At 44.6% G+C, this 23377-nt stretch overlaps 3 protein-coding genes across 5 annotated transcripts; all 3 read right to left on the minus strand.

Moving 5' to 3' along the window:
• Positions 1 to 11: 11 nt before the first annotated feature.
• Positions 12 to 8191, minus strand: pdk3a (pyruvate dehydrogenase kinase, isozyme 3a). Its single transcript, XM_086101419.1, has 11 exons — positions 7845 to 8191; positions 5989 to 6130; positions 5658 to 5729; positions 4859 to 5043; positions 4698 to 4787; positions 4427 to 4504; positions 4215 to 4291; positions 4027 to 4128; positions 3848 to 3955; positions 3638 to 3751; positions 12 to 1564 (listed from the first exon to the last, which is right to left on the minus strand). Exons 1-11 carry the CDS (start codon positions 7945 to 7947, stop codon positions 1415 to 1417), a joined length of 1221 nt encoding a protein of 406 aa, XP_085957545.1. The 5' UTR covers positions 7948 to 8191; the 3' UTR covers positions 12 to 1414.
• Positions 8192 to 8339: 148 nt separating this feature from the next.
• On the minus strand, positions 8340 to 14460 carry slc51a (solute carrier family 51 member A). Its single transcript, XM_086101939.1, has 8 exons — positions 14311 to 14460; positions 11964 to 12115; positions 11662 to 11735; positions 11425 to 11583; positions 10784 to 10895; positions 10068 to 10214; positions 9882 to 9987; positions 8340 to 9731 (listed from the first exon to the last, which is right to left on the minus strand). The coding sequence occupies exons 1-8, from the start codon at positions 14381 to 14383 to the stop codon at positions 9583 to 9585; spliced, it is 972 nt and encodes a 323-aa protein (XP_085958065.1). The 5' UTR covers positions 14384 to 14460; the 3' UTR covers positions 8340 to 9582.
• Positions 14461 to 17781: 3321 nt separating this feature from the next.
• Positions 17782 to 23157, minus strand: LOC147186762 (palmitoyltransferase ZDHHC20-B-like). Of its 3 annotated transcripts, XM_086101936.1 has the most exons (14): positions 23031 to 23157; positions 21644 to 21670; positions 21422 to 21516; positions 21216 to 21336; positions 21017 to 21086; positions 20870 to 20902; positions 20496 to 20616; positions 20201 to 20236; positions 19854 to 19992; positions 19550 to 19676; positions 19383 to 19472; positions 19203 to 19309; positions 18511 to 18558; positions 17782 to 17996 (listed from the first exon to the last, which is right to left on the minus strand). In XM_086101936.1, exons 1-13 carry the CDS (start codon positions 23146 to 23148, stop codon positions 18515 to 18517), a joined length of 1128 nt encoding a protein of 375 aa, XP_085958062.1. In that variant the 5' UTR covers positions 23149 to 23157; the 3' UTR covers positions 17782 to 17996; positions 18511 to 18514. The 3 variants fall into 3 exon arrangements, with proteins under 3 accessions (XP_085958062.1, XP_085958061.1, XP_085958063.1); XM_086101935.1 differs by having other exon boundaries at positions 17782 to 18558; XM_086101937.1 differs by lacking the exon at positions 20201 to 20236 and having other exon boundaries at positions 17782 to 18558.
• Positions 23158 to 23377: the final 220 nt, after the last annotated feature.

Here is a 23377-nt window from a genome sequence, read left to right on the forward strand (position 1 = left end):
CAAATCACATACACAATATCAATATTTTTATTCTCACGTTTGACAAAAGGTGATTTATTCTTATGCGGAATTCGATTTTTGCTCTCTCGCTGGCTTTTGGGTTCGTGATTGCATGTCGGCATGGGGCCACCATCACAGTTCATGCATACCGAGACACGGGTTGAAGCCGGGAGAGGGAAAATGAGAGCCATCGCCGCCGCCGCACTGGCAGCATACATACGCAACAAATATATTATTCGCGATTGTCTACACGCTGGGTTTCTTCTTCAACACTCAAAGAACGGATGCAAAAAGCAACAATAGGTTATCGGGCTTCAACGGGCCTTCAGATCACAAACTCCGCATTTGTTCTTTTCAGCCTTTCATGCACCCTCCAACCTGATAACGTGGTAAGCTGTCCACTGTGGTAACCGCTGTCCCTCAAAGGCTTAACCAATTTCAATCGTCCTTGAGGACGGAATTCCCTACAACGTTGCATTAGAAATTCTTAACAATCGATTAAACTATGACTTGAGTCAAATTAAATCATACATCATCAGCGTAATATTAGTAAAGTGCACTCTTTTGGATTGTGTTTGATTCAGATTTTCTTTTGCAGCCCACAAAGCCTTCAACCTTTGTGTCCTGCCTGATTAAAAGAAATGACCCCCCCCCCCCCCGCCATCCAAGTAAAAATAATGATGGTAAAAGAAAAGCCGTCCAGTACAACCAAGCGGAAAACTAATATTTACAGACGGCGTGTTTGCTCTTGGATAATAAGAGCCAATTTGCTGGCACTTGGTCTCATTTTCACTCTCAATATTAAAAGAAAAAGCAGATCATGTTCTAACTATGACGGTGCACGCTTCGGGTGCTTAATACTCTGTCTCCACCTGCACATGTCCGTTCCCTTGTCTCACTATTCCACCTGTTGGCCTTTTTTTTTCATTTGTTGAATGACCACAGAGAGCAAAGCGTCGCGCATCGCTAACCCACCGACATTGCACAATTATGTTCAGAGAGTCTAAACCTAAAACACGCACCGTAATATTCAGTAGTAAGGCCTTATCGGAGTGGAATTGTGTTGCAGAATTCTGCTTCTGTCAATGAACGACTTGCCCGCCAGGCTGAAACAAGATTCGACCACTGCCACCACTTCTTGTGTGTCCGGTCAAGAGTGATCTTTCAAAGAAAGGGCGACACCACTGAAACTTAAAGTGTGAGGGGAGAAGCGAAAACGCCCTTTGGACGCAAAAGACACACTGATGACTCATCGAAGCTGCAGGAAGCCGTGTGCCAAGCTAAGGTTGGGACATGACGCGAAAAACCAAAAGCACATTTGAACAAGCGTCACCTTGCCCGTAAGAAAATGGAGTTGCAGAAGTGAGACTTTTTGGGAATGCTTATCTGGTCATTTGTAAAGGAGCGCGCCGAGTTATCTGTTGGTCTTGTACTTGGACTTGCTGGCATCACGCGGTTCCTTGCTGGGGTTGCTCCAGTCGTCCGCTTCGGGGCTGGTGGTGTAGTGTCGCCACGCCGACTTGTTGAAGACGGGAAGCCGCTCAAAGGACTCGCTCGACAGGGCCTTCGCACAGATGGGGAAAGTACATTAGCTTCCGCTTTTCGTAGAACGGATTACAGACGAGTATCGAAGAAAACTCGTCCTTTTTTTTCCCCCCAGCTCGCATGTACACGATGCAGGAAAAAAAAATGAAATGCTGATGAAATTCTGATGAAATGCTTTCGATTCAACTTTGCATTTGATGCACTGCGGCTGCTTAATCTGCAGAACGAGTTTTCAAAAGTGTTTCCTGTTTACATCAACGTTGAACTCGCAGCGGCAGCATCATTTCAGGAGGATTTGGCCTGCTGGATTGCCGTGTTTGTAGTTTTTCTTTGACTTTGCTGACTGATTGCCCTTGGGAGCGACCGAGGAACACGCCAGGAAGTCTTTGTTGTACACAGAGCAACATGTGACACCCCCCACCTCACCCACCTCACAACCAGTCATTCATTTTACATTGATTATCTGTTGGACATCATTTTGTGTTACTTTGGGCAGGGCCAGATAGCTGTTTTCCTTCTGCTTCCTGTCTTTGTGCTGGCTCTTAACTCAAAGATAAGAGTCATGTCTGTGGCTGGATTTGAAATTTGAACACAAGGTTCAAGTAACACAATTCAGTTTGTTTGTTTGTTTGTTGTAATTGCTCCCCCTTTGCTACTTCCAAATGTGAACAAAAATCAGGTAAGTATAACATAGCAAAGTGATCGGATTGGTGAAAATCAGCAACAAACTGACACCCAACCTCAAATGTTTTATGGCAGATGCCGACCGATTGGGGCCAAGCGCGACTTTGCTATGAGACGAGGGCCAGCGCCTGTTCAAATGAAGCGCCTAGCCTCACTTCAACATAGCTGCCTGGCAGCAGGGCGGCTCCGATCTCATATTTCCATATGAGATTGAGCTTTGGTGCAAGCGCAAAAACAGCAGACAGATGAGAGCTTCAGCCAATGACCGGGGCTTGGTTCCAGGAAAGAATCCGCGAATAGGCAGAGGAACAACGTTGGGCAATCGGGAAGCTATACCCCTGCGCATCGACTTGAACATGCACAGTATGTAACGTCGGCCTGTCATGATCCACGTTTGTATTAGTTAATCGTATTGGCTTCTGTGGTGTCACTGGCTGATATTAGGGGTGTTCACACGGCACACATTTGCTCCGGCGCTGCACCGATGTATTTTGTTGCGATATATTTGGCACCACAGCAAATTGTGTGGAGCGTTCACACATACAAAGCCGCTGAGCGTGTCTGCACCGGCACAGCGTCGGTGCAGCCTCACTTGCGTTCACACGGCAGTTTCTGCAGCGGAGCAAAACGACAGAAAACAAATGAGCTGTCGTGTTGGTTCTTTTTAAAACGTATACACAACTCAAGCGACTACTGGACAGGCACGTCCTTCTCCTTCTCGGTCTCCGTGCCTTCTGCTCGAGAGTGACCGCCCCCGAAAACGTAAATCAACGATGACTTCAATGGCACTCAGAAAAGCAAACACGTAATGCACCAAACAGAAAATCAAAAGAGGAAATCACAAAATAAATTATATGGGGGGCGGGGGGTTGTGAACACACAACAAAGGAACAAACTACACAAACAACTCCGAGACAGTCCAGTCTCCTACAAAAGGAAAGATGTTACCAGCCAAGTCTTGTGTCGTTATTAAACAAACACATGACGGAGGTCCGACAGAGCACGAAAGCAACGCATTCTCGCCGTACGTAAACTCTTCACAAGCATTTGCTCTGGAGCTAATTTAACCCAGTTGCGTTCACACGTGCAAATTTACACCGGTGCTGCTTCGCTAACAAGCATTTGCTCCGGAGCAAATTTTTAAACCACCTCCCTGAGGTGGATCAAATTTGGTCCGGTGTAAGCCGTTTTCCTGCTCTACTGGGGCAGTCCCGGCGTAGCACCGGACCAAATCTTGCCGTGTGAACACCCCTATTGACACAGTTTATGTGCCTCTGGCGCATGTACGCAAATGGGTTGGTCGAGGTGTTTAGTCAGTGTCAACACACTCATCGTGCAGGCGTGTGACTTGCGAGCGCAGAACGTGAAGACAGACCACTTTGACCTTTGCTGTAAATCTCTCGTTTACCTTCAAATAGATGACAGCATCGGTGCCCACACCCTCCATGGAGTACAGCTTCAGATCCCCTTGGAAGTATCGAGCGTAGAGCCGAGAAATGGGTAAACCGTAGCCAAAGCCGGCCTAAAGCGGGGAGGAGAGCGGGTCCATTTGTTAGCCACGCGGCGCGCATCTCACGGAACAAAAACGTCAATGCCGGGACGATTTTGAAAAGCGTACCAGGGGGACGGCGCCCGGCTCCAGGCTGGGCGTCGGGGCGGTGGAGTACATGTAGTTGAAAAGGCGGTCGATCTTCCTCAGAGGAACTCCTCCTCCCCTGTCGCTGATCTGGGAGGCGCGCAAAAGGCATTTTACCGCAGAGATAAGAACAATATGGGGGGGGGGCGTGTGCGATTCACCTTGATGGAGAGATCCTCTTGACCAAGAGTGACTTTTGCTTTCACGACTGGCAATCCTTCTGTGCTGTTCTCATAAAGCTCCACCGTGGCTCTCATGGAGTTCTGGAGAGAAAGCGCGACTCAATCAAATACGGTACGTCCCTTCCGCAATGAGCATCGCATTACAGTGACATTCTGAGGTCACTCACCTTGAAGAGCTCAAACAGCATGTGGAAAAGATGAGAGGGCACGTACACGGCCTGGATTGACTTTCTGGGGCTCTTCACTGGAAAGTAATGACGGGTGGTCACACACAAAGACCAAAAAAATATATAAACCCAAACCACTCCATTTGCTATCATGTTTCGAGTTCTTTTGGGAACTAGGATGGGGCTCCCGAAACAACCTTGAAATCTCTTACTGTTGAACTCTTCAACGTGGAGCTCAGGAGCAGCCAAGTAGTACTTCTCACACAGCATTTTAGCCGTGTCATACGCATCTGGTGGATCAAGCAAAGACGACATGACTCAGTGAAAGAAACAACACAAAGTCGTCTCACGGCAGGAAGTCCGCCAGTGCCGAATCATGTCAACAAAGAGTCGAGCGGGGATCGGTGGGAACAAATCTTTCCACAATACGACGCGTGTACCGGCTCCCGCCGCCCTCCCAAAGAATCTGCGTGTCAAACTCACCGCTGACAACTTCGGCCACGCAGCAGGTGGGATCGATGCTGCCGATGTGTTTGGGATGAGCCGGGTTGGTGTCGTTTCCGAACAGGAGCGCTGGACGGGTACACAAGTGAAGCCACGCGCAAACCAGATGACGTCATGCAGACTCATCCGTCAAGACTCACTGTGCTGATTGATGAGCATGCGGAAGGAGATGCGGTTGGTGTAGAAGCGGTCCAGGAAATATTGGATGTTGCTGCTGATGAAGGGGTCGAAGCCAAACTTCTCCTTGAACTCGATGACGCCCTGCGCCACGGTTGGAACCACGTCATTGTGGCGGTTGCGGATCTCGATCAGCAACTCCAGGAAGCTGAGGGGGGTCAACACGGAGAGGATTTGGAAGGGGCCTTCAAATAGGTCTCCAAACTGAAAACAAGTGGCAGGATTCTCAGAAACCGCTCTTCTCCTTTCTCCAAATTCCTTCGCGCTGGTATCAGCCGCGGATGGCTGCTTATCACATGGCCGTCGTCGAAATGTAAATACGCAGCCGGCGGCTCGAGGCTGTCTGAACAAAGGCGCGTCGAGCTGTATTTTTGGTCAATTTGTTACTCTTACGTTCTGCTTCTTCTTTCATATATTGGCGGAGTCTGTTGATTTTAACTTGCGAACCAATGTTAGAAGGGGGACTCCGATTGGCACATTTCCGCCACGTCTGATGGAGTAAATTTGCGCATTGCTCGCGAGGCCGTCTCAGGGCGGTACCGGTCCGAGGAAACCGGTGGATGGGGACCACTGCCGTCAACGACATTCTGTAGAAAAGTCACTCTGTCCAGTGGAGCAGAGGCTGTTCTAGCTGCATAGGTGAGAGCAACTCTGTCCACATTTTTCCACGAATCAATGACAGTGGAACCATGACATGGCAGAGAGCGCAAAAGCCGCGGGAAACACAGCATTCATTTCGGAATGGATGGATGTATCGCTCACTCATTCAATGCGTGAGGATCTTCAGGCTTTCGGTTCTCATAGTCCAGCAGCTCCACAAAGCTTTGCATGTACCTAATAAAAAAGACAAACAGCAAAGGGCAACTGTTATCAGACACCTTATCGAGTGGGTGCCATATAGACGGTTTCGATTCAAATAAAATTACACCTCCGTCGCAAATGCCATTTATTTTAAACGATTACAAACTCATGGTGAACCTAAAAAAAAAAGAACCATTAATATCTCAGCTCAACTTACATTACAAGCAGACCTTCTATTTCAAAAGTGGCCATCTATTGCAGAGGAATTCGAACTGATAAAATGTCATTTCACCATTTTTGGACCAGGCGGATGGACGGCTGGCTGAGCAGCTTATCGGGCAGCAGGTTGACCTCTCGCATGGTGTTGGCCAGACGCACGGGCAGCTCCTTGCGCAGGAACATGTACGATGTTTTCTCACATGCGTTCTCCCTCCCTGGAACACAATGAGGGCAACATCTTGGCAATGTTCAAGAGTCAGCCTTTATACTGAAATCCTGCTGCACGATCAAATGCACTCACCGGGCACATCATTCGATACCCGTGATGGCAAAAAAGGATGTGAAACGATGATAATCAGAGAACCCGAAATGTACTGTAGATGTGTTGTAAGGGTCATGTGGTCAGAAGTTTGACCTAGTAAGGATCAGCCTGTTTTGACCCTTTTTAGAGGTGCTCAAATACTGGCCGCGCTCGAGCACCTCTGAGCGCCCCTGAACATTCCTTATTTTTACTCCTTACACTGCTCAACAAGGACTTTCTTAAACAGAGATGGCAACACTTTTTCCGAGCACATCACGTTTTGGAGATATTTTTTAAGGTTGACTCGAAGTCAAACTCAGATTCTAGATGAGCATATCAGGAAGGTGCAGATAAAAAAAAAAAAAACAATGTTCTTTTCAACTCTTGTCATGATGGCCGATTTGTGATTGAGTGTGTTTATCTTGATCCCACGATCAATTATTTACCAAATCAAAAGCAAGACAATAAGTCACACGGTCAGCTTTTTAGATCTGAAGCCAAGACCCATTAGACTTGGATTCACTGTTTGGAGTGTTTAAGGAAACAACATATCGTGTTACTCCACTCAGTCGGGGGAGTCATGGGAAGGTTATGTTTTCGGAAAACCGAAGTGTCTCGCTCTAAAAAAGGATGTCAGTGCGCAATTTGTGCAACTCTGAAACAACAAATATGTGATTTGCCTGGAGAAACCAGATGATGTCGCAGAACAAAACTCTCTCCCGCTCTGCTTCCTCTGATTCAGCAGCATGACGGAGCGGATGTGGCTTGTTGATCATAAAACAACAAATGCTGTGTATTGTGGCCCTTACTCGGCCCGCTGAGAAGATTGCTGCAAAAATGCTGCATGGCTTCCCTCCCATACAGTCGTGAGAAGAACTGACATAATGTAAACCAAGGCTTTTAATCACATGTGGATTAAGGGAAAGCTTAGCGAACTGCTTGCATGTTGCGGGAAATAACTGTTTGTTTGACTTTCAAGTATTTTTTTAATAACTAATTTTAATAATAACTCATTTTTAATAATATTGTGGCTGAACCAGCCACAATATTATTAAAACTTAAATATTTGCAGAGCTTTGCTGAATTTGACCAGAACTGCTTAAAATAGACAATTTTTTACGTTCAATACGACAATAAAAATCCCACTTAAAAATATAATATGTACTTACCGAATACAGTAATAGGTACACCCGCACCGCGAATAAAATCTGCAACAAGGGTTGTCATAACAATAGTAACTTTGATGCATAGCGCCAGTATGACATTGAAAGAAAGGATAATTAAAACAAAATTCAAAATAACTATGTAATATAGATCGTGTAATGGTCCCCACGAGTGCGGTTTCTGAATGTATTACATGAACGACAAAGTGAGTGAGTAGAGTTTCAAGACTTCAAGTCTCCTTGTATTTCTGCATGTTTACAGAAGAAACATGAACATGCATTGACAACATGCAGTCTCCTTCACTACGGTCAACACTTGGACAACAACATCTAGTGCAGCTTCTCAAATACTGTAAGACGATGAGTAGTTTGACAACGCAAACACGCCAGCATCGGGTCAACAACAACAACACAGGAAATAAGCACTGCCAAAACAGCCACCTGACGGCTGATGCCTGCACTTACCGAAATCCAAAAACTGCTTGATGGAAAGCGGTGACGGTGAGAACCTGGAGTAATACTCCACTTTGGGATTGTTGTTCTTCAGCAGAGAAAATAGCAGCCTCATTTTGACGCTTTAGTATTGACGTTCAGCAGACGCGCCACCATTCATCCCCGGTAATGTTGACAATCTGACGCTCGGGTTTGAGGGATCCGTCTCGGCGGAGATGACATCGGTCTCGGCCCGCAGGACACGGAGCGAGGCGAACACTTCTTGTCCATGCGGGTTTATGGCTGATATGGGAGCAATAATCTTGCAATTAGTCTTCCTGTGTCTACAGCGTTCATCAATTCAGACCTGTCAAGGAAGTGTCAAGTTTTAGTGCCCTATTGCGACTTCTGCTGGGGTTTTCAAAATAAAGGTGAAGTGCGGAAACGCTCGTCTGATAAAAAAAAGACCATTGTATTATTTAAGACACAAATGCTCTTTTGCAACTCCGAATAATTATGTACAGCGACTGTATGTCAAATATACCATTTTAATTACATTATACATGAATATTTTTTTCAAACGTCAAACAAAGACAAATTTCAAATACATGTATGGGGTTAGTTTACATAAGCAACAGGGTGTTTTAAAAATAAAATTGAAAATAAACGATCAAAAGCGTGGATACTTTGTTTTTAATACCGCATGACCAATAGTCCAGTTGAATTTTGGAAGACGCTTTCTTTGTTTCCGTTACAGTCAGGCGCTCGTGCAGCATGCTTTGCACATACGAGTCACGAGTCAACCCCCTTCGACAAAGCCAGCCGGTAGGCTAAATGAATTGGCGAAAGGAAATGACGTAACAACTATTATGAATTCTATTGGACAACTGTAGCATCAATCAAAATTTACTGCGCGTAAAACGGTTAACGTCACTACATTGAGTAGAATATTTGAAAATATTTTCAGACCTGATACTTTTTTATTTATCATGAATTATTCATATCATTAATAAACATGTTTGCATTTCTTCTTCATTTATTATTCATATACTGTATTCTAATTTTATGAAATCTACTCATCATCAACGTCAAAATTAGCTTTTTACTGCCACCTAACGGAAATAAACATTAATAGCAGGTCAACAGGCAGGTACTCGAAAAAAAAACACCACAAAGAAGCAGTGTCTTTGGAATGTCAACTGTACTAGTCTTGTGCATGACAAGAGTGACAGTAAAGGTCTAGCAAAAAATAAAAAATTATCACCATTGATGCAATAGCGTCTCCAAAAAGAGATCACATTTACTGTGTACTGTAAATAAAGTCTGTTTCCTGCACATTTCTATTAAGACACTGACATGAAACTGAAATGCTATTAAAGGTTAGTCACTTAAAGTGATGTTACTGTCGGAAAAATGCGATAAAACTAAACAGATCGTTTTGAAATATAAAGTTCTTTTCCAACGCATGTCAAGTCCAACATTTTTTGCAGATTCTATTAAAAAAATATTTAAATATTCATTCCCTCTTCAAAATTGCAAATACAAGCAAGAACTGTCTTTTACATTCCGAATACATTGTTGCTGTGCCAACAGTCTCTTGCATAACTTCTCAGGGTTTTACGACAGAAAGAACCAGAGAAGAATTGGCAGCAAATGTTACACTTCAGAACGTTTGTGCAACCGAAGAGCCTGCTCAGTTAATTAAACATCTCGTAATCTCCTGATGAAATGCATAACATACAAGGGTAAAACACGCACACGTAAGACCGACTCATACGGCTTTCGGCAAAGTAACCATTTTGGTGTTCTCATTGTCGTCACACTCCTCCTCGGGCAGCGGATCATAGAGGCGGCGATACAGCAGACGTGTTACCAGCGTGATGATGAACATCTCCAGGATCAGCAATTGCTGACTCATCACTGCGGAGACGCACATGAACGTCACAGGGAGAAACATGTTTTGATGAGCAAACGATTAGGGTGAAGGTGGGGTTGGGACGACCAAAAACACAGACGCCGCCGACGGAGCAAGTCAATGTAAGAATGAAGCGAGGATGGATGGTGACTCACTGTATCCTCTGGCGGCGGAAGAGAACGGCGGCGCGCAGGCGATGGTTCCATTCAAAGCCAAGATGTTGATGATAGCCGACTGAAGCTGGCTAAGTATCAGCACGAGCTGTCGACATGCAAACACTTGTTGGGCCTGACAATCCCATTGTGATATCACGCGGTGTGGATCCTCTCCCGGAGCCCTACCTGGTACATGGCGTACTTGGGGATGATCTTGATGGTGCGTAAGGTGGTCCGGAGGTGCATGAATGTGATGGCCACAGGCCACAGGGCGATGATAGTCAAGATGCCCACAAAGGGGTTGATCCATATTGCGGAGCCGGTGATGCTCAGCTGAATCAATCACACGTTGGGAGTGTCAGCAAGGACAAGACAGGACAGAACACATGAGCAACAACCAAAATTCCATTGAAAAGTTTCCAAACAAAAGCTCAGAGTGCAAAGCTTTTTGCATAGTGTCCACATTTGTATTTATACTAATACGTATTCAGTCTGTGTGTGTGTGTGTTTGTTTTACAACAATAGTTAACTATATTTAGAATTAAAAATGTACCCCAGGACGAAATAGCAAAGCTTGCAGTCATTGTCGGCAAAAAGTATGTGAGTGATTTTCACGCAGTGTATGTGCAGCCTTACAGGCTCTCAATGTGTGTGTGTGAGTCACCGACAATTTTGATTTTGGCTTCGCAATGATCGTAAAACCAGACACAGCCGTCATGAGATGCCGAGACATCTCCGACAACCAAAAAAAATCAAGGGTAGGATGAGACCTTTAAATTATTATTAATTGTTGTGTGTCATGGAAAATTAAAGATATGTCCAAGTAATGATCCTGTCGTTCATCGTTTGCAACGTCTGTTTCCCGTCAGTAAATCGTCAAGGCATCAAAGCGATCAACTCACATCCGCTAAATCAAAGGTTCCGTTGGTCCACAGGACGATGGAGAGGACGGTGAAGACGACCTTGAGCAGAGCAAATTGAAAGGAGCCAAGTTTGAGCAGGAAAAGAGAACGCCTGCAAACAGAGGAAACTCCTGTAATTCTTTTCCCCGGTTGTGAACATGAATGAAAGATACTAAAAGCGTGTGTATTATCGCCCCATTTCCATTGCTTTGGGTGCATCTTGACAAGTTGCATCAGGAGCCATTTCTCCTTAGCGTTGCCTCCACGCGAGTACGTGAGGGGAAAAAAAAAGGATGTGAACTTTTAACCGTGTGCATAAACGCGCTGGCTCGGCCAGTAAAAAGTTGAATGGCCAGGAGTGTTTAACCTGACTTCCAAGTACAGTACGTGCAGAGGATCTTCCCATCTTATGTAACCTTCAAACAGCACCGCCCTCCCCCCCACCCCAAAATTCCATATCGTCTCACATGTGCACACGTGGAGGTTGTACAGGCCTGCACTTCATTATGGCCACATGAGGTTTCAGTTCGTAGCATTTGTGATAAAGGGATCGCACAACAGGGTTGAGCAGAAAAGTTTTCCTATGGACTCGGCCATAATCCAAAAAGCAGACCAATTGCACCCGTGGCTGGAGTGTTTACCTCGAGATGGCCGCATATGGCAAGCAGAGGCAACAGCAGCAACACGGCCCCGTGCTGATCTTCAATTTGTGTTTGGTCGCCCGCCGCAGGAAGGCCTCGTCGCCGCCCACCTCCTCTATCATCATGACCAGGAACTTGAACACCACGATGGCAAAGTAGCTGCGATGGAAGGATGATGCAGGGGAGTGATGGGGAAGATGAGGAAAGGGATTCGAAAGCAGAGGAAGAAACACTCACCAGGCCGAGGTCATATCGGTAAACATGGTGGCTCGGGGGACCCACATTCCCAGACAGGACATGGTGCCGATTACCTAAAAAGAAAAAAAACAAACCCACACACACACAAAAGAGTGAACGTGCCACTTTTGCTCTGACAGGACCAGGAGCTCCCCCCAGTCAGCAACTCTCATGCACACGTAACACTAAATAATAATGAAATACACCACTCATAAATCGTTTGAGGCACAGCATCACAAAAGATCAAACAATTAATTTTTCTTTTCACCACACAGCCATCCGCCCAAATGCATAATTCTTACCGGTGCTGCTCCATTCACCCATATGATGGTGCTCTTCTTATTGGCTGGCACTTTCTTGTAAATATAAACGCACTCCTCGATGAAGATCAGCATGGACGTGGCCGCCATGAAGGTGAGGACAGAGTGCAAGATGATGCCAAAGAGGTCCAACTCTGTGGAGAAACGCGTCACACATTCAACATCTTCGCAATCCATCACATTCAAACTGGTGCTAAATGGCACACTTGCCGCGATGCATTTAAAGTGCCTCCGTTTACAATTCATCCGAATGATTATTTATTTACTTTTAAAGCATGTCAACAAAACGAGGCGAGAAACTCATCCGTTGATTGCCATATGCCAGGGCAGCATGCCTTGCAAAAAGGAAACAATTTTGTCAAAACGCCCTTCATTTTCTAGGGGAGTTTATTGCTTTTGTGGAATTGCACCATCACAGTACAGTACTACCAAAAAAACCCCCCCAAAAGTTCAGGTCAGAGTGCAGTCGAGATGCATTTCTGTGATCTCATGTGTGGGGACATGTTTGACGGTGTGTGCTGCATCTCGTCAGAAATAAATGGCAGAATAATGACGAAGATAGAGGACAACGTACAGTGAGCAATACTCATGATGGCTGCTGAGCTCTGTGAAGCATTGCCGCGACGTGGTTCGTAGCACAATGCAACCAATGCAAACATTATGAGTCGGCCCCAACGGTACATTTGTTTTGACCTCTTCTAAAGCAGGCATAGGTAACATCTGGACTGTTGTTCGGTATTGCAACATCAACATATTGGAATCCATCAAGTTTTTATAAATGAGAAGTGGGAAAATAAATAGAAGTGATAACAGGCAACTGTGCTTCTCACTGTGTGGTGTGTACAACGTCCATGTAAAAGAACACACATCTGCTATTGATTTAAAAGACGGTACACACATGTTACTTATGCTCGAGAAAAAAAAAAGTTTGAGTCATTGCTTTTATTTGGTTGTCCGTAACTGAGCGTCATTCTTGGGAAAGCGGGTCGTTGGGTTTCTGGTAACCAATGCCATTTAGTGCACGTCAATGTAACAATAAACAATACCCGCTTTTTACACTGTGGGCCTGCAATTATTGATTCCATACATTGCACTTGGTTTCATAAAAAGGGAACCGCGGCTTCTTAAAGGGGACTTTCTCTCTTTGCATCTTCTGAGAGTTTGTGTCCAAACCGGGATCATTATCGAGAGTTTTTGAGTTTTACATATGAATTTGGGAAGAGGACTCAACTGACCTTGAGGAATCACACATTTTTGCATTATTTGATCACAAACATTGTTCCATCCGTCCACCATCCGAACCGCTTATCCTCATTTGTTTTATAATTTCTCAAGCGGGGAAATGAATTATTTAGTGCACAAAATCATCTGGAGCATTACGTGTAGGCCTGATTATGTATAGCGGGCAAAAAAGTAAATGAAAAAAGTTTAAATTATGCATGGAAGAGAGACAGATGTCCCACAAAGGACATTATTTAGGAACGGTTGGCATAGGCGATCCTTGTGTGGAACTGATCGATCGCCTTCTGAGGTCAATGAGGCAAAACGCAATAGACATCGAGTCTGCATCCAGCAGCTGCGCTGCTGATTCAGTATCAATTGATTTGCTGTTTAAAGAAGTCGACGTTCCATTAAGTGGCAGTGGAGCTAAATGCCTGTAAACCTCTGCAATGGCTAAGATTGGAGATGTGGAAGCAGAAGTTCAGAACATTCAGGAACATTTTTGAGCAAGAGGTACAGTCGACCCTTGGACTGATCGCCATGCTGCCCGAATTCCCCATTCAATTAAATATAATACGGGGTTCCAAAAAACAAACAAACAAAAAACAATCACTTCAAGAGATTTTTTTTTTTAATATCCACATTTCGGGACACCCTGTATGTCTTACAATATTTTAAAATCACAGCACGTTGGACATGTAAATCCGCATCCTTTCGATGCTGTTTGTAAATGTCAGCAAAATAACGAGTTTAATGCGCAGTAAGCGGAAAAGAATGCTTTGGAATGAGGCCTCAGTGGCTTTTTGATGAAATTGTCGGAAAACATGATTTCAAGGTTTTAACCGAGCACAACGCCTAACTAAGTGTTCCCTCTTCCAATGTCACACGTGCTTCGGATTAGTGATTTTTCCCAATAAGTTCACGGAGTGAAATCAATGTCGCTCTTGTCCATAAAGGAGCACGCGAAGACAAATAAAACAAAGGGTAATACATGAACGGATATGATGTCTAAATGAAATCAGGAGACAAGATGTTTTTAAGGGGGACATGATCCCCGAACCCCACACCGCGTCCCCCCCTCTGTGGGTGCGAGAAACAGCCTACTCACGGAGGATGATGTCCATGGCCAGGGGAGGTTTCCCCTTGCACCGAGGGTCCATAGTCGGGATGGATTCGTTCATGTCGGAGGTTCCCGAAAACTTTCAGCGATGGAACTTTGGCGGCGTCGCGTGCTGATCCCAAGTTCGCATCCACGGACTCGCGCGGGACTCCGAAGTGGCAGCGTTGGGTCTCCCAAGTAAAAAGACCTCGCTGCTACTTGGCGGTGCTGTCATACGTGCACCGGGGCCATTGGGGCACCCCCGCCCTTGATGCTTGCAGCCCCGTCGGGCCCGCCTCCTCCTGCACGAACAATCAAACAAACAAACACACACACGCGCGCACGCGCAATAGAGAGTTGCCGAATAGAAATGTCAGCTATCATAAATGTCTCCCTTCCGTGGAACTCATCCATTTCCTCTCAAGTTGGCGTTCGAATGAAAACGCTCGCTCCCCCCTTCTCTCTCTCTCTTTCTGTGTGCATTTCTGTGAAGTACAGGTTGACTTAAAAAATAACAATACATGTCACTTTTCAAACGGAAAAATGAAGAAGAAAGCCACCGCTGCATGAATACACGAATGTGAGTTGTGCATGCTCTGCACCAAATTTGCCCCAAAATATTTCCTGACTGGTCCGACTTAAAATAAGAAAAATAATCCATCCATCCATCCATTTTCCGAACCGCTTGATCCATCATGTGCAAAATCACAGCATCTAATTCGGAGGTATCATGCTCATTTCATCAGTTTGTTGGCAGGAGTCTTTGGAAATTGACGAGTGGTCAACAGCCTTGATATCACCAGCCACATGCTTCATGACAGGATGATTCTGTGATATGACCTGTCCTACTGTACGTCGCAATATATGCGCCATTTGTTGTGTGCTTAGCATCATACTTTTTCTCTCACCGTTACCCTTCTGTTGTATAATCACAAATCACTGCAAATTGTACCATGTTTGACTTTGTGCTCTTGAACAAAGAGTCCTATAGTATTACTTCAATGATGAGGTTGCCAGCTATGACGGTCCCCCTTGAATGTCTGAACCGCTTCACTGCTGATTTTGTGTCAAATAGCACTCGGCACTGGAAATGTGAAAATCATTCTTTAATGGTGGATTTTTGTGTTATCAGTAATGGATAAGCCATCCAAAGTTGTTCAGTGAAAGCGGAGCCGCTTTGGCCTTGTGACGTGTTTGCTTTTCAACTAGTTGGGAACCCCCCCACCAACAACTGACATTGAGGCCATTGCCTTGGGAGCAAATGAGCATATGCTAAACAAACAAAAAGTATTTCGGAATCACGGCGACTGAGTGGATGGGCTTCATCCGTGACCTCACCCTCATGTTCTTTGCATGAAATGCATCTTGACACATGAAAGTATTTTGAAATCAAGTGAATTGGAGTTGACGTGCACAAAACTCCATTTCTGCTGGACAACTTTCCAAGAGGAGTCGATGCCCCGGGTGTTTGACAGACAGCTCAAGGTTCAACTCTAAAGTTGGCTTACTTCAAACACTGTTGTCACACACACTAACCCAGCACATAATTAGGTATACCTACTGACATTCAAATCCTGACATGACAAAGTTAGCACATTTTTATGTTTATTTATGGGTGTTTTTTTTTTTTTTACTGAGTGCTATCACAAACATTTACGTTATTTTCCAACGTGGGAAATAAAGACAAATAAATAAAAATAAAACAAGTTCCTTTCATTTTTAATGGATTGAGATGAATATGATATTTTTTTCCCCCCCAAAAACCCATCAATCTGGCAGCTCATGTCAGATCTTTCTGAGAAATTGCAGGATGGAAGCAGACTGTGACAGCGAAAGAAGCTAGAGCAACGGGGTCAGTTGGTATTTCTGGCCCATTTGCCTAAAACGGGACAAACCCCTCAAAGAACGTCTCACAGAACTGACATCATGGAACACGCTCAAATGACAAATGCACGTGGCTATTTGTGGTTTTATGGCTTCATTTATTCGGACACACCAGAGTAAAGCTGCTTTCAAACATGATGCACCTTCAATTTCAACCGCACTGACACACGGCTACAAACACATTTTCTCACAGTGAGGCGCCATGCTTACGGGCTTTATTCTGGTGTTGTGCACATCGTACAACGTATGTGTAAAAAACAAAACAAAACAAAACAAAAAAAAAAACAGGTTGCTGCACTGAAGCATTTCTCTCAAGACGATAATATTACAAAACAACACGGCGCAAAAATACACACGCACATGTCAATCTCAAGGCTTAAGAGCCCAGAAAAAGATTTGAGGCCATTTATAGAAAAGAAGATGATCGGTCCAAATATTGGGAATAAATGGCAATTAGCAGAAGGCTTCTAGTGCATTATGCTTGTTTTGAGTTGACTGTAAAGGAATTTGTTCCCTCAATTTTGATTTGTTCCATTTCGATGGGGCTTCAATGTTGAGAAGCCCGTATCTTCCAATGGGTGTCATTTGCTTGAACAAATGACACCCATCTAACACGTTAAACAAAATGCCGAGAGCAGGCATTGTCAACTCTCTGTCAGCGCAGACTGTCCGTTTTGCTTATATGTAGCACAGCTATGATAGAAAACAATGTACAACACCACGAGTCACTTTATACAATACATAAACGGCTGTAAACTTGTACAGCCTGGGATGCAATTAGCAGGAGGCTCATCCGGCAACTGTCATGAGAATGCCATCGGACAGACATGAATATGAGGTGTGAGGAATGAGAAAGTTGCATGTGTGGAACAGACATCGTTGGTTATATTAAAGAAAAAAAAATGTACAAAAAAACCCCATGAGAGATACTGTGAGCTAGATGATTTCCCTGCGCTGCCACGACACGAGACAATTCACCCTAAAACACAAGCTAAGGCTCGGACAAGCACACAAGGCCAAATTTGACTTGACAAAATGAGATGCTTTTTTCCCCCTCATGACCCCCCCCCCCCCCCCCCAAAAAAACCCCCAAACATTACTGGTCATAAGATGTACTGCAGACAAAAGTAATGACCTGTCGCCATCTGCTGGTCAGAGTGAGACAGTGAGACAACACGACAGGCAAGAGGTCCAGCTTGAAAAAAAAAAGCGCCATGATTCTGAATGCGGTTTGACCCACAGAGGTAAAGGTAAAGCTAAGGATGCTGTAAACACTTTAGGTTCAGAAGTCTGAGCCCCTGCTGGTGCAGCCCTTATTTTGGCAATTAATGTTGAATTTGTCGAGCACTGCAGAGATAACAGAGCACAAAGGACGAATTCTGGATGAGCAAATGCATAAAAACACCAAGTAAAGGCTGCACGTCGTCAAAACACAGACACACCGACACACACACATGCACACGCTTGAAAAATTCACTCAACTCGTGTTGCTTTGCCAATCGGCGAACAAGCAGCACTGGTTAATGTACATCAATGTTGCACCAGTGGAAATGCACCATGTTGTGCTCATACAAAAACAGTCCACTGACTCCGGGCCTCTGGGACATCTGTGCTGGGAAATCTTTCATGTTTCCAAATAATAACAATAATTTTCCAAGAATACAGTTTAAGGAAGAAAGAAAATAGTCCCGTCATTGGATTCTTCATTGAAAAAAATATATAATAATAATAATAAGGTAATGTCCAGTTTTGCTTCGACTTTTGACTGTAGCTTTGTGCCGATGAGACCATCTAATGTGGATCCAGGTAGCCTTTGGCACCCAAAAAATACAAATTAAAAAAAAAACAGCTCAAAACTCCTGCTCAGAATTTCCTCAATCAGAATAAATATTCCAGAAAAAGACACCGAAATAGTCCAACGAGACAGACAAGTGTAGCAATGAAATAAATGAGTGTGTATCGTGTGTGCGCATGTATGCGAGTGTCTGTGTGCGCGCACGCACGCACACAGACACACACACAGCTGGTGTTGCTGCATGCGGAAAAACGCCACTGCCATGAACGCAACTCTGTGCTGTGACAGGCAAAAGGAAAGCATTTCCATAGTTACTCTGAGATTGCACTGAGAGGCTGTTGCCATGGTGATGAGCGAAAGTGTCGCACGGTTTAAGGCATCAGACTGGATGATTGAGGAGTCGCTCCTATGTCGGGGGAGGACGCAATAGCCAATCGGGTGGAGTTTAATTGGAAGATTGATTGTTACGCTTGCTCTGGCTTTAAAGCCCGCAACGTAACTGGCCGCTACACATGAGCACAACAAATCACCTGGTTAGGATTCACTCTCCATGGAGACGGTGGTGCTCTCACTTGGGGCTGTGAAACCAAACAGGAAGACACATCTGTTTGTGATGAATGCAACAAAGACTTCGAGTTGTGAAGGGGGAATTTTGGACATTGCGCTTTACAAACTGTTGCCGCCCTTCAGCAAGATTCCTGGAATGTCCGCTGTGAAGAGCTCTCTCCGGGTCATGCCACGGCATCTTAGTCAGGTTGAGGTCAGGCCCCTTTTTAAAATCTATCTATCTATCAAGTGCCCCAAAACCAAGCAATTGAACAATAGAATGACTTCAGAAGAGTTTTGGAGCGGCCGAGTCAAAGTCCTGACCTCAGCCCGATTGAGATACTGCGGCATGACCTCAAGAATGCTATTCACAGCGGACAACCCAGGATTGTTGCTGAACTGCAACGGTTGTGTCAAGGAGAACCATCCTGATCATTGTGCAATTGTGATCTGCAAATAAGGAGAAATATCCGGATGGGGTAATGACTGCCAAAGGGGGCTCAACTAGTTGTTAAATGCAAACATACGCTTACTTTTCCCACCCGCTGTCCTATGACTGTTGACATGTCGTGCGCTTTAAACAGCCAACTTGTCAAGAGTCTTCTGTGGACTGCTATTCTAGGACTACTGGACTGCTGTCCTACTTCAATTTATTCCGTATTCCAGGGGAACTCACCTGACTTGATGGGATTATTTGCCACATGGTGTACCACGCTGTTGGTGTTCTGCTCGTTGTTCAGGAGGCGGTTCTGTGACTCACTGAGTGGGCTCACCGTCACTTCACTGCAAATAAAATAACTGTGTGAACTCAGACACCTCAACGAAAATCCCTTTTTCCCCACCTCTGATTGATCACCTTTTATTCGGCTCTGGGTGCAAGGCGGCTGTCGGCTGCTCAACGTCAGCGTTGACAAGCCGTGTGGGGAATGTCAGACCGTCTCCTTGGCTGCGGCAAACGACGAAAAAGTCAGCCCAAGCAATACCCCAGATATAAGAGACAACTTTTCGTGCACAATTTCCGACCTGGTGAAGACTGGCAGTAGCCAGTACTTTTTCTGGTCTCCAAACACCTGAGCGATATTTTTCCGGAACCCCAATGAAAAGCCATTCTTGTCGGAGCCGGTCCGAAAGACGGGCGCTCGGAACGCCTCTGAGACATAATCAATATAATCACGTCACAAGTGAAATCATTTTAACAGTCTATTCAATATGGATGATCATAGGCTCATTGAAGACGCTAAATTATCCATAGGTGTGAGCGTGAATAGTCATTTGATGAGCTGACTAAGGGTAAGTGGTACTGAAAACAAATGGAAAAAGGCGCTACCTATGGTGGACCGGTTCTTTCCGACGAGCCACAGGTGGTAACTGAAGAGGGAGAGAATACTGATGCAGAACATGGCCGCCACAAAAAAGAGAAACAAGACATGGAATTTGGCGTGTGAGTGGGTCTCTTGCAGGTCATTCTGGGAGAGAGACGGGAGAAGAAGAGGAAAGCCACAGAAGCATTAATAATACGTCTACAGGTGGGGCAATTGTTGTGGGAGGATCGCGGGCGGAGGGGGGGGGTTTACAGACAGAGAGGGACAGACAGGGACAGCATGCGCGCATCACAACAAGGATGACCCGGGAGGTGGTGCGAAAGCCAAAGGCTTGGACGTATGGCCATGTTACCTTTGGGCAGTTCTCAGCCGATTTTCTCCGGCAAAGCTTTCATTCACACAGAAATGAGACTGGTTAGCACCACCGGGAGAGAAGAACAGGTAGGAAAAGATGGTGAGCAGGAAAATACAGAGTACAGTTGGTCAAGTCAAAGAAACTATGAGAGAGGATGGGAGTGGGGGGGGGGGGGGTAGCGGATCGGATGAAACAGCTCGGTATGGTGGATGTGACACACACGGCCGACTTGTCAGGGAGTACGTGGACGTTGAAGTGGATCCCAACTGTGCCCAAGTGTGTCATTACTCACGGTCCAGAACTTGATGAAATACTGCAGCACGGTGGCTGCGATGAACAAGCAGTAAAGCAGCGAGTAGGCCAAGAAGAGGATAAAGAACTTGTAGTTGGAGAACCCCACGCAGTTGTTCACCCTGGAGAAAGACAGAAAGGCCAAGGTCAGACTGGGTTGAGTTGGAAGCACCAACACTGTAAAAATATGCTGCACAGCAAAGAAGTTTTCAATTACCCAATAGCCACACATAAACCCAACTCTCGAGATTACAACACACTAATAGATCATTCTGATTTCAATGATCTGTTCATCTTGGATCTTGTGCGAGCGCAACTAATATTGTGCCTGCTGAGTGTGTAACCCGTCTGGCACAAACACCGTCGGTAGCGTACCAGGGACAATGGTGGTCCATCTTCAGCACACACCTATGAATCAAAGAAAATAAGATGGAGCAATGAGATGAAACATGACTACCCAGGTAGACAGTGAAGAAGGGACAACGCATCTCGTCTCATGCAAGCTTATGACAAAAAACGTACATGTCGCACGCGGAGCAGTGATGACAACGGTCAGGCTTGATAACTTGACAGCGGTCACAGTAACGAATTGCTGAAGAAAAAAAAACATCAGAATTTGGTCAGAACTGATGTCAGTATTGTTGTGGGACAAAATGGGAAGCTGAAGTCTATACCAGCTATGGACTGGGATGGAAAAGGTAAGTACACAGTGTGCGCGTACCTCCTGCTCCAGTGCGGGTGTAAATTGGCAAGCTGGCGGCAGCTCGCCACAGAATCTCTTGCTGGGATTCTGGCCGCTCTTCCTTCTCGTAGCGCTCCTTCTCAGCCTTAGCCAAGCAGAACTGGAGGGAGCACAAAACCAAAAACAGGACATTTTAGACTACAGACCTGAACAGCACCGTTGGGTCACTCGGGATCACACGCTACCTCTTTGGAAGGGTTGGCAGGCTTTGTGAAGATGGTCTTCCAATAAGACCACACAAACATGATGAAGGAGAGATGGAAGAAGATGAGGTATACAACTAGAGTAAAAATATGAAAAATCATCATATTAGCCGAGGGGGAAAAGTATACCGCTAAACATATCAAAAAGGCTAATGAGAGAGACTCAGCATAAAAAAAGATGAAACCAATATACAGGAAGCTTACCCTGTTTTCCTATACTAGTGATGGTGACTGTAAGAGACAAAAATATGTAAGTGACACATAAAAGTGGTGGGTCAACAATCCATCCTGCATATTTTTAGAGCACCATTGAAAGGGTGCATCAAAACAAACGGCTTCGACGTGCTTACTCAGAAAAATGAGTGTGCCCAGTAGAATGATTTCCCACCCCATAAGAAACTTCAAAGCTTGAGTCAAACAAATTCAATTTTCACGTGTTTAGGCATTTAAAAGTCAATGGGATATTCGGATGTAGGAGTCACCAACACCAGGGTCAAGGAGCACATTGAGGACGATGGAAGTTATATCATTTTATTGAAATTTGAAAGTGAAGTGGACTAGTTTTTTGACAAGCAATATCATCCAAAAACATTCTCCAAAAAGACCTTTTTTTAACAACACAAAATAACTCAAGTTCTCCAAAATCCATCGTCTGATTTTCAAAATTCTTGGTGCGTTGCACTCGAGTTGAAGTGACTCAGCACTTTGACAGAGTGTCATGCTGTCACATTGCTATTTATAAAAGTGTTGCAAATTGACATTTACAGGTATCTGTTTGCTAATTATTGTGAGAAAGAAATATCTTGTCTGTAAATATATATCGTATTCACTACTGTATGACATATTCTTCTTATTATTAAAGGTATTTTCAGAAAATGTGTGATTTCAGAAGTATTAGGGTAAGTTACTCCTGGCTTACTGGGTGCCCCAGACACAATTGTTATTTGTTGTACAGCTCAAAATGGTCAAATCGACATTAGGTTACACTTCACATAACCTTTACACAGTAAATTTAAATAGATTTACTGAAATTTATATGTCACAGTTTATGGAATATGACAACTCACTATGACTTGAATTCCATATTTACTGCGGTTGTTTTTCCATATTTAAACAAAAACAGACGTCCAAGTTTGAGAACTTGGGGTCAAAGAAAATCGTTTCCTTCGCTCACAGAATGTTTTTTTGGGCGAGGGTCATAATGTCACGAATGTTGAACAAGCAAGTTCTTGCGATGACAAGACAACCAAATGAAGCAGTGAAAAAAAAAGATGTTCGCCTCCTGACAGAGCTCGAACCTAAAACTGTTAGCAAGGCATTAACACCCCCGGGGAAAGTTTTGTCTCGGTCCAAAGCGTGTTCATCACTTAGATTGTACTTCAACTCAAAACAATACCAACTGTCTGCCTGCTTGTTCGCTATATCAAGAGAATTAAAAGGAGCTTGCCAGTTTTATGATTGGGCTACAGTCCTTCCATTTACTTCCTCTTGCCCAAAAAGGAAGCTACCTGCTTGTGTATCGAGTACAATGGAAACGGCGGCAATAGAGGTCGAAGAAGCCACACAACGGGGCGTCAGAGCGTCTACTCACATATACAAAGCTCCACCACGTAGGCATAATAGGACCAGCAGACGACCATCGCGATGAAAATCACAGGTATCCATGCTAAACCCCGTTGACAGCATCTCAATACGTGAGTGGGCGCCATCTTTCTCCCTCTACTGGGGAAAGGGAGTGCCTGCGTGTGACGTCACCAGAGAGAATACACCGAACCCGGAAATCCCAGACGTAAACAGAATCCGAAAGTAAAATATGTCTGTATACTTGGTTTTTTAAATTTGTATTATCTTTAGTTTTACTAACCAAATATATTACAAAATAAAACGTTAAATGTTGTTTACTTGTTGTAAAAAATTACATAAAACTATTAACCAATT

The sequence above is a fragment of the Hippocampus guttulatus genome, chromosome 21 (assembly GCF_054856545.1).
Source record: "Hippocampus guttulatus isolate MCC_2025c chromosome 21, RoL_Hgut_1.0, whole genome shotgun sequence".
Taxonomy (NCBI): domain Eukaryota; kingdom Metazoa; phylum Chordata; class Actinopteri; order Syngnathiformes; family Syngnathidae; genus Hippocampus; species Hippocampus guttulatus.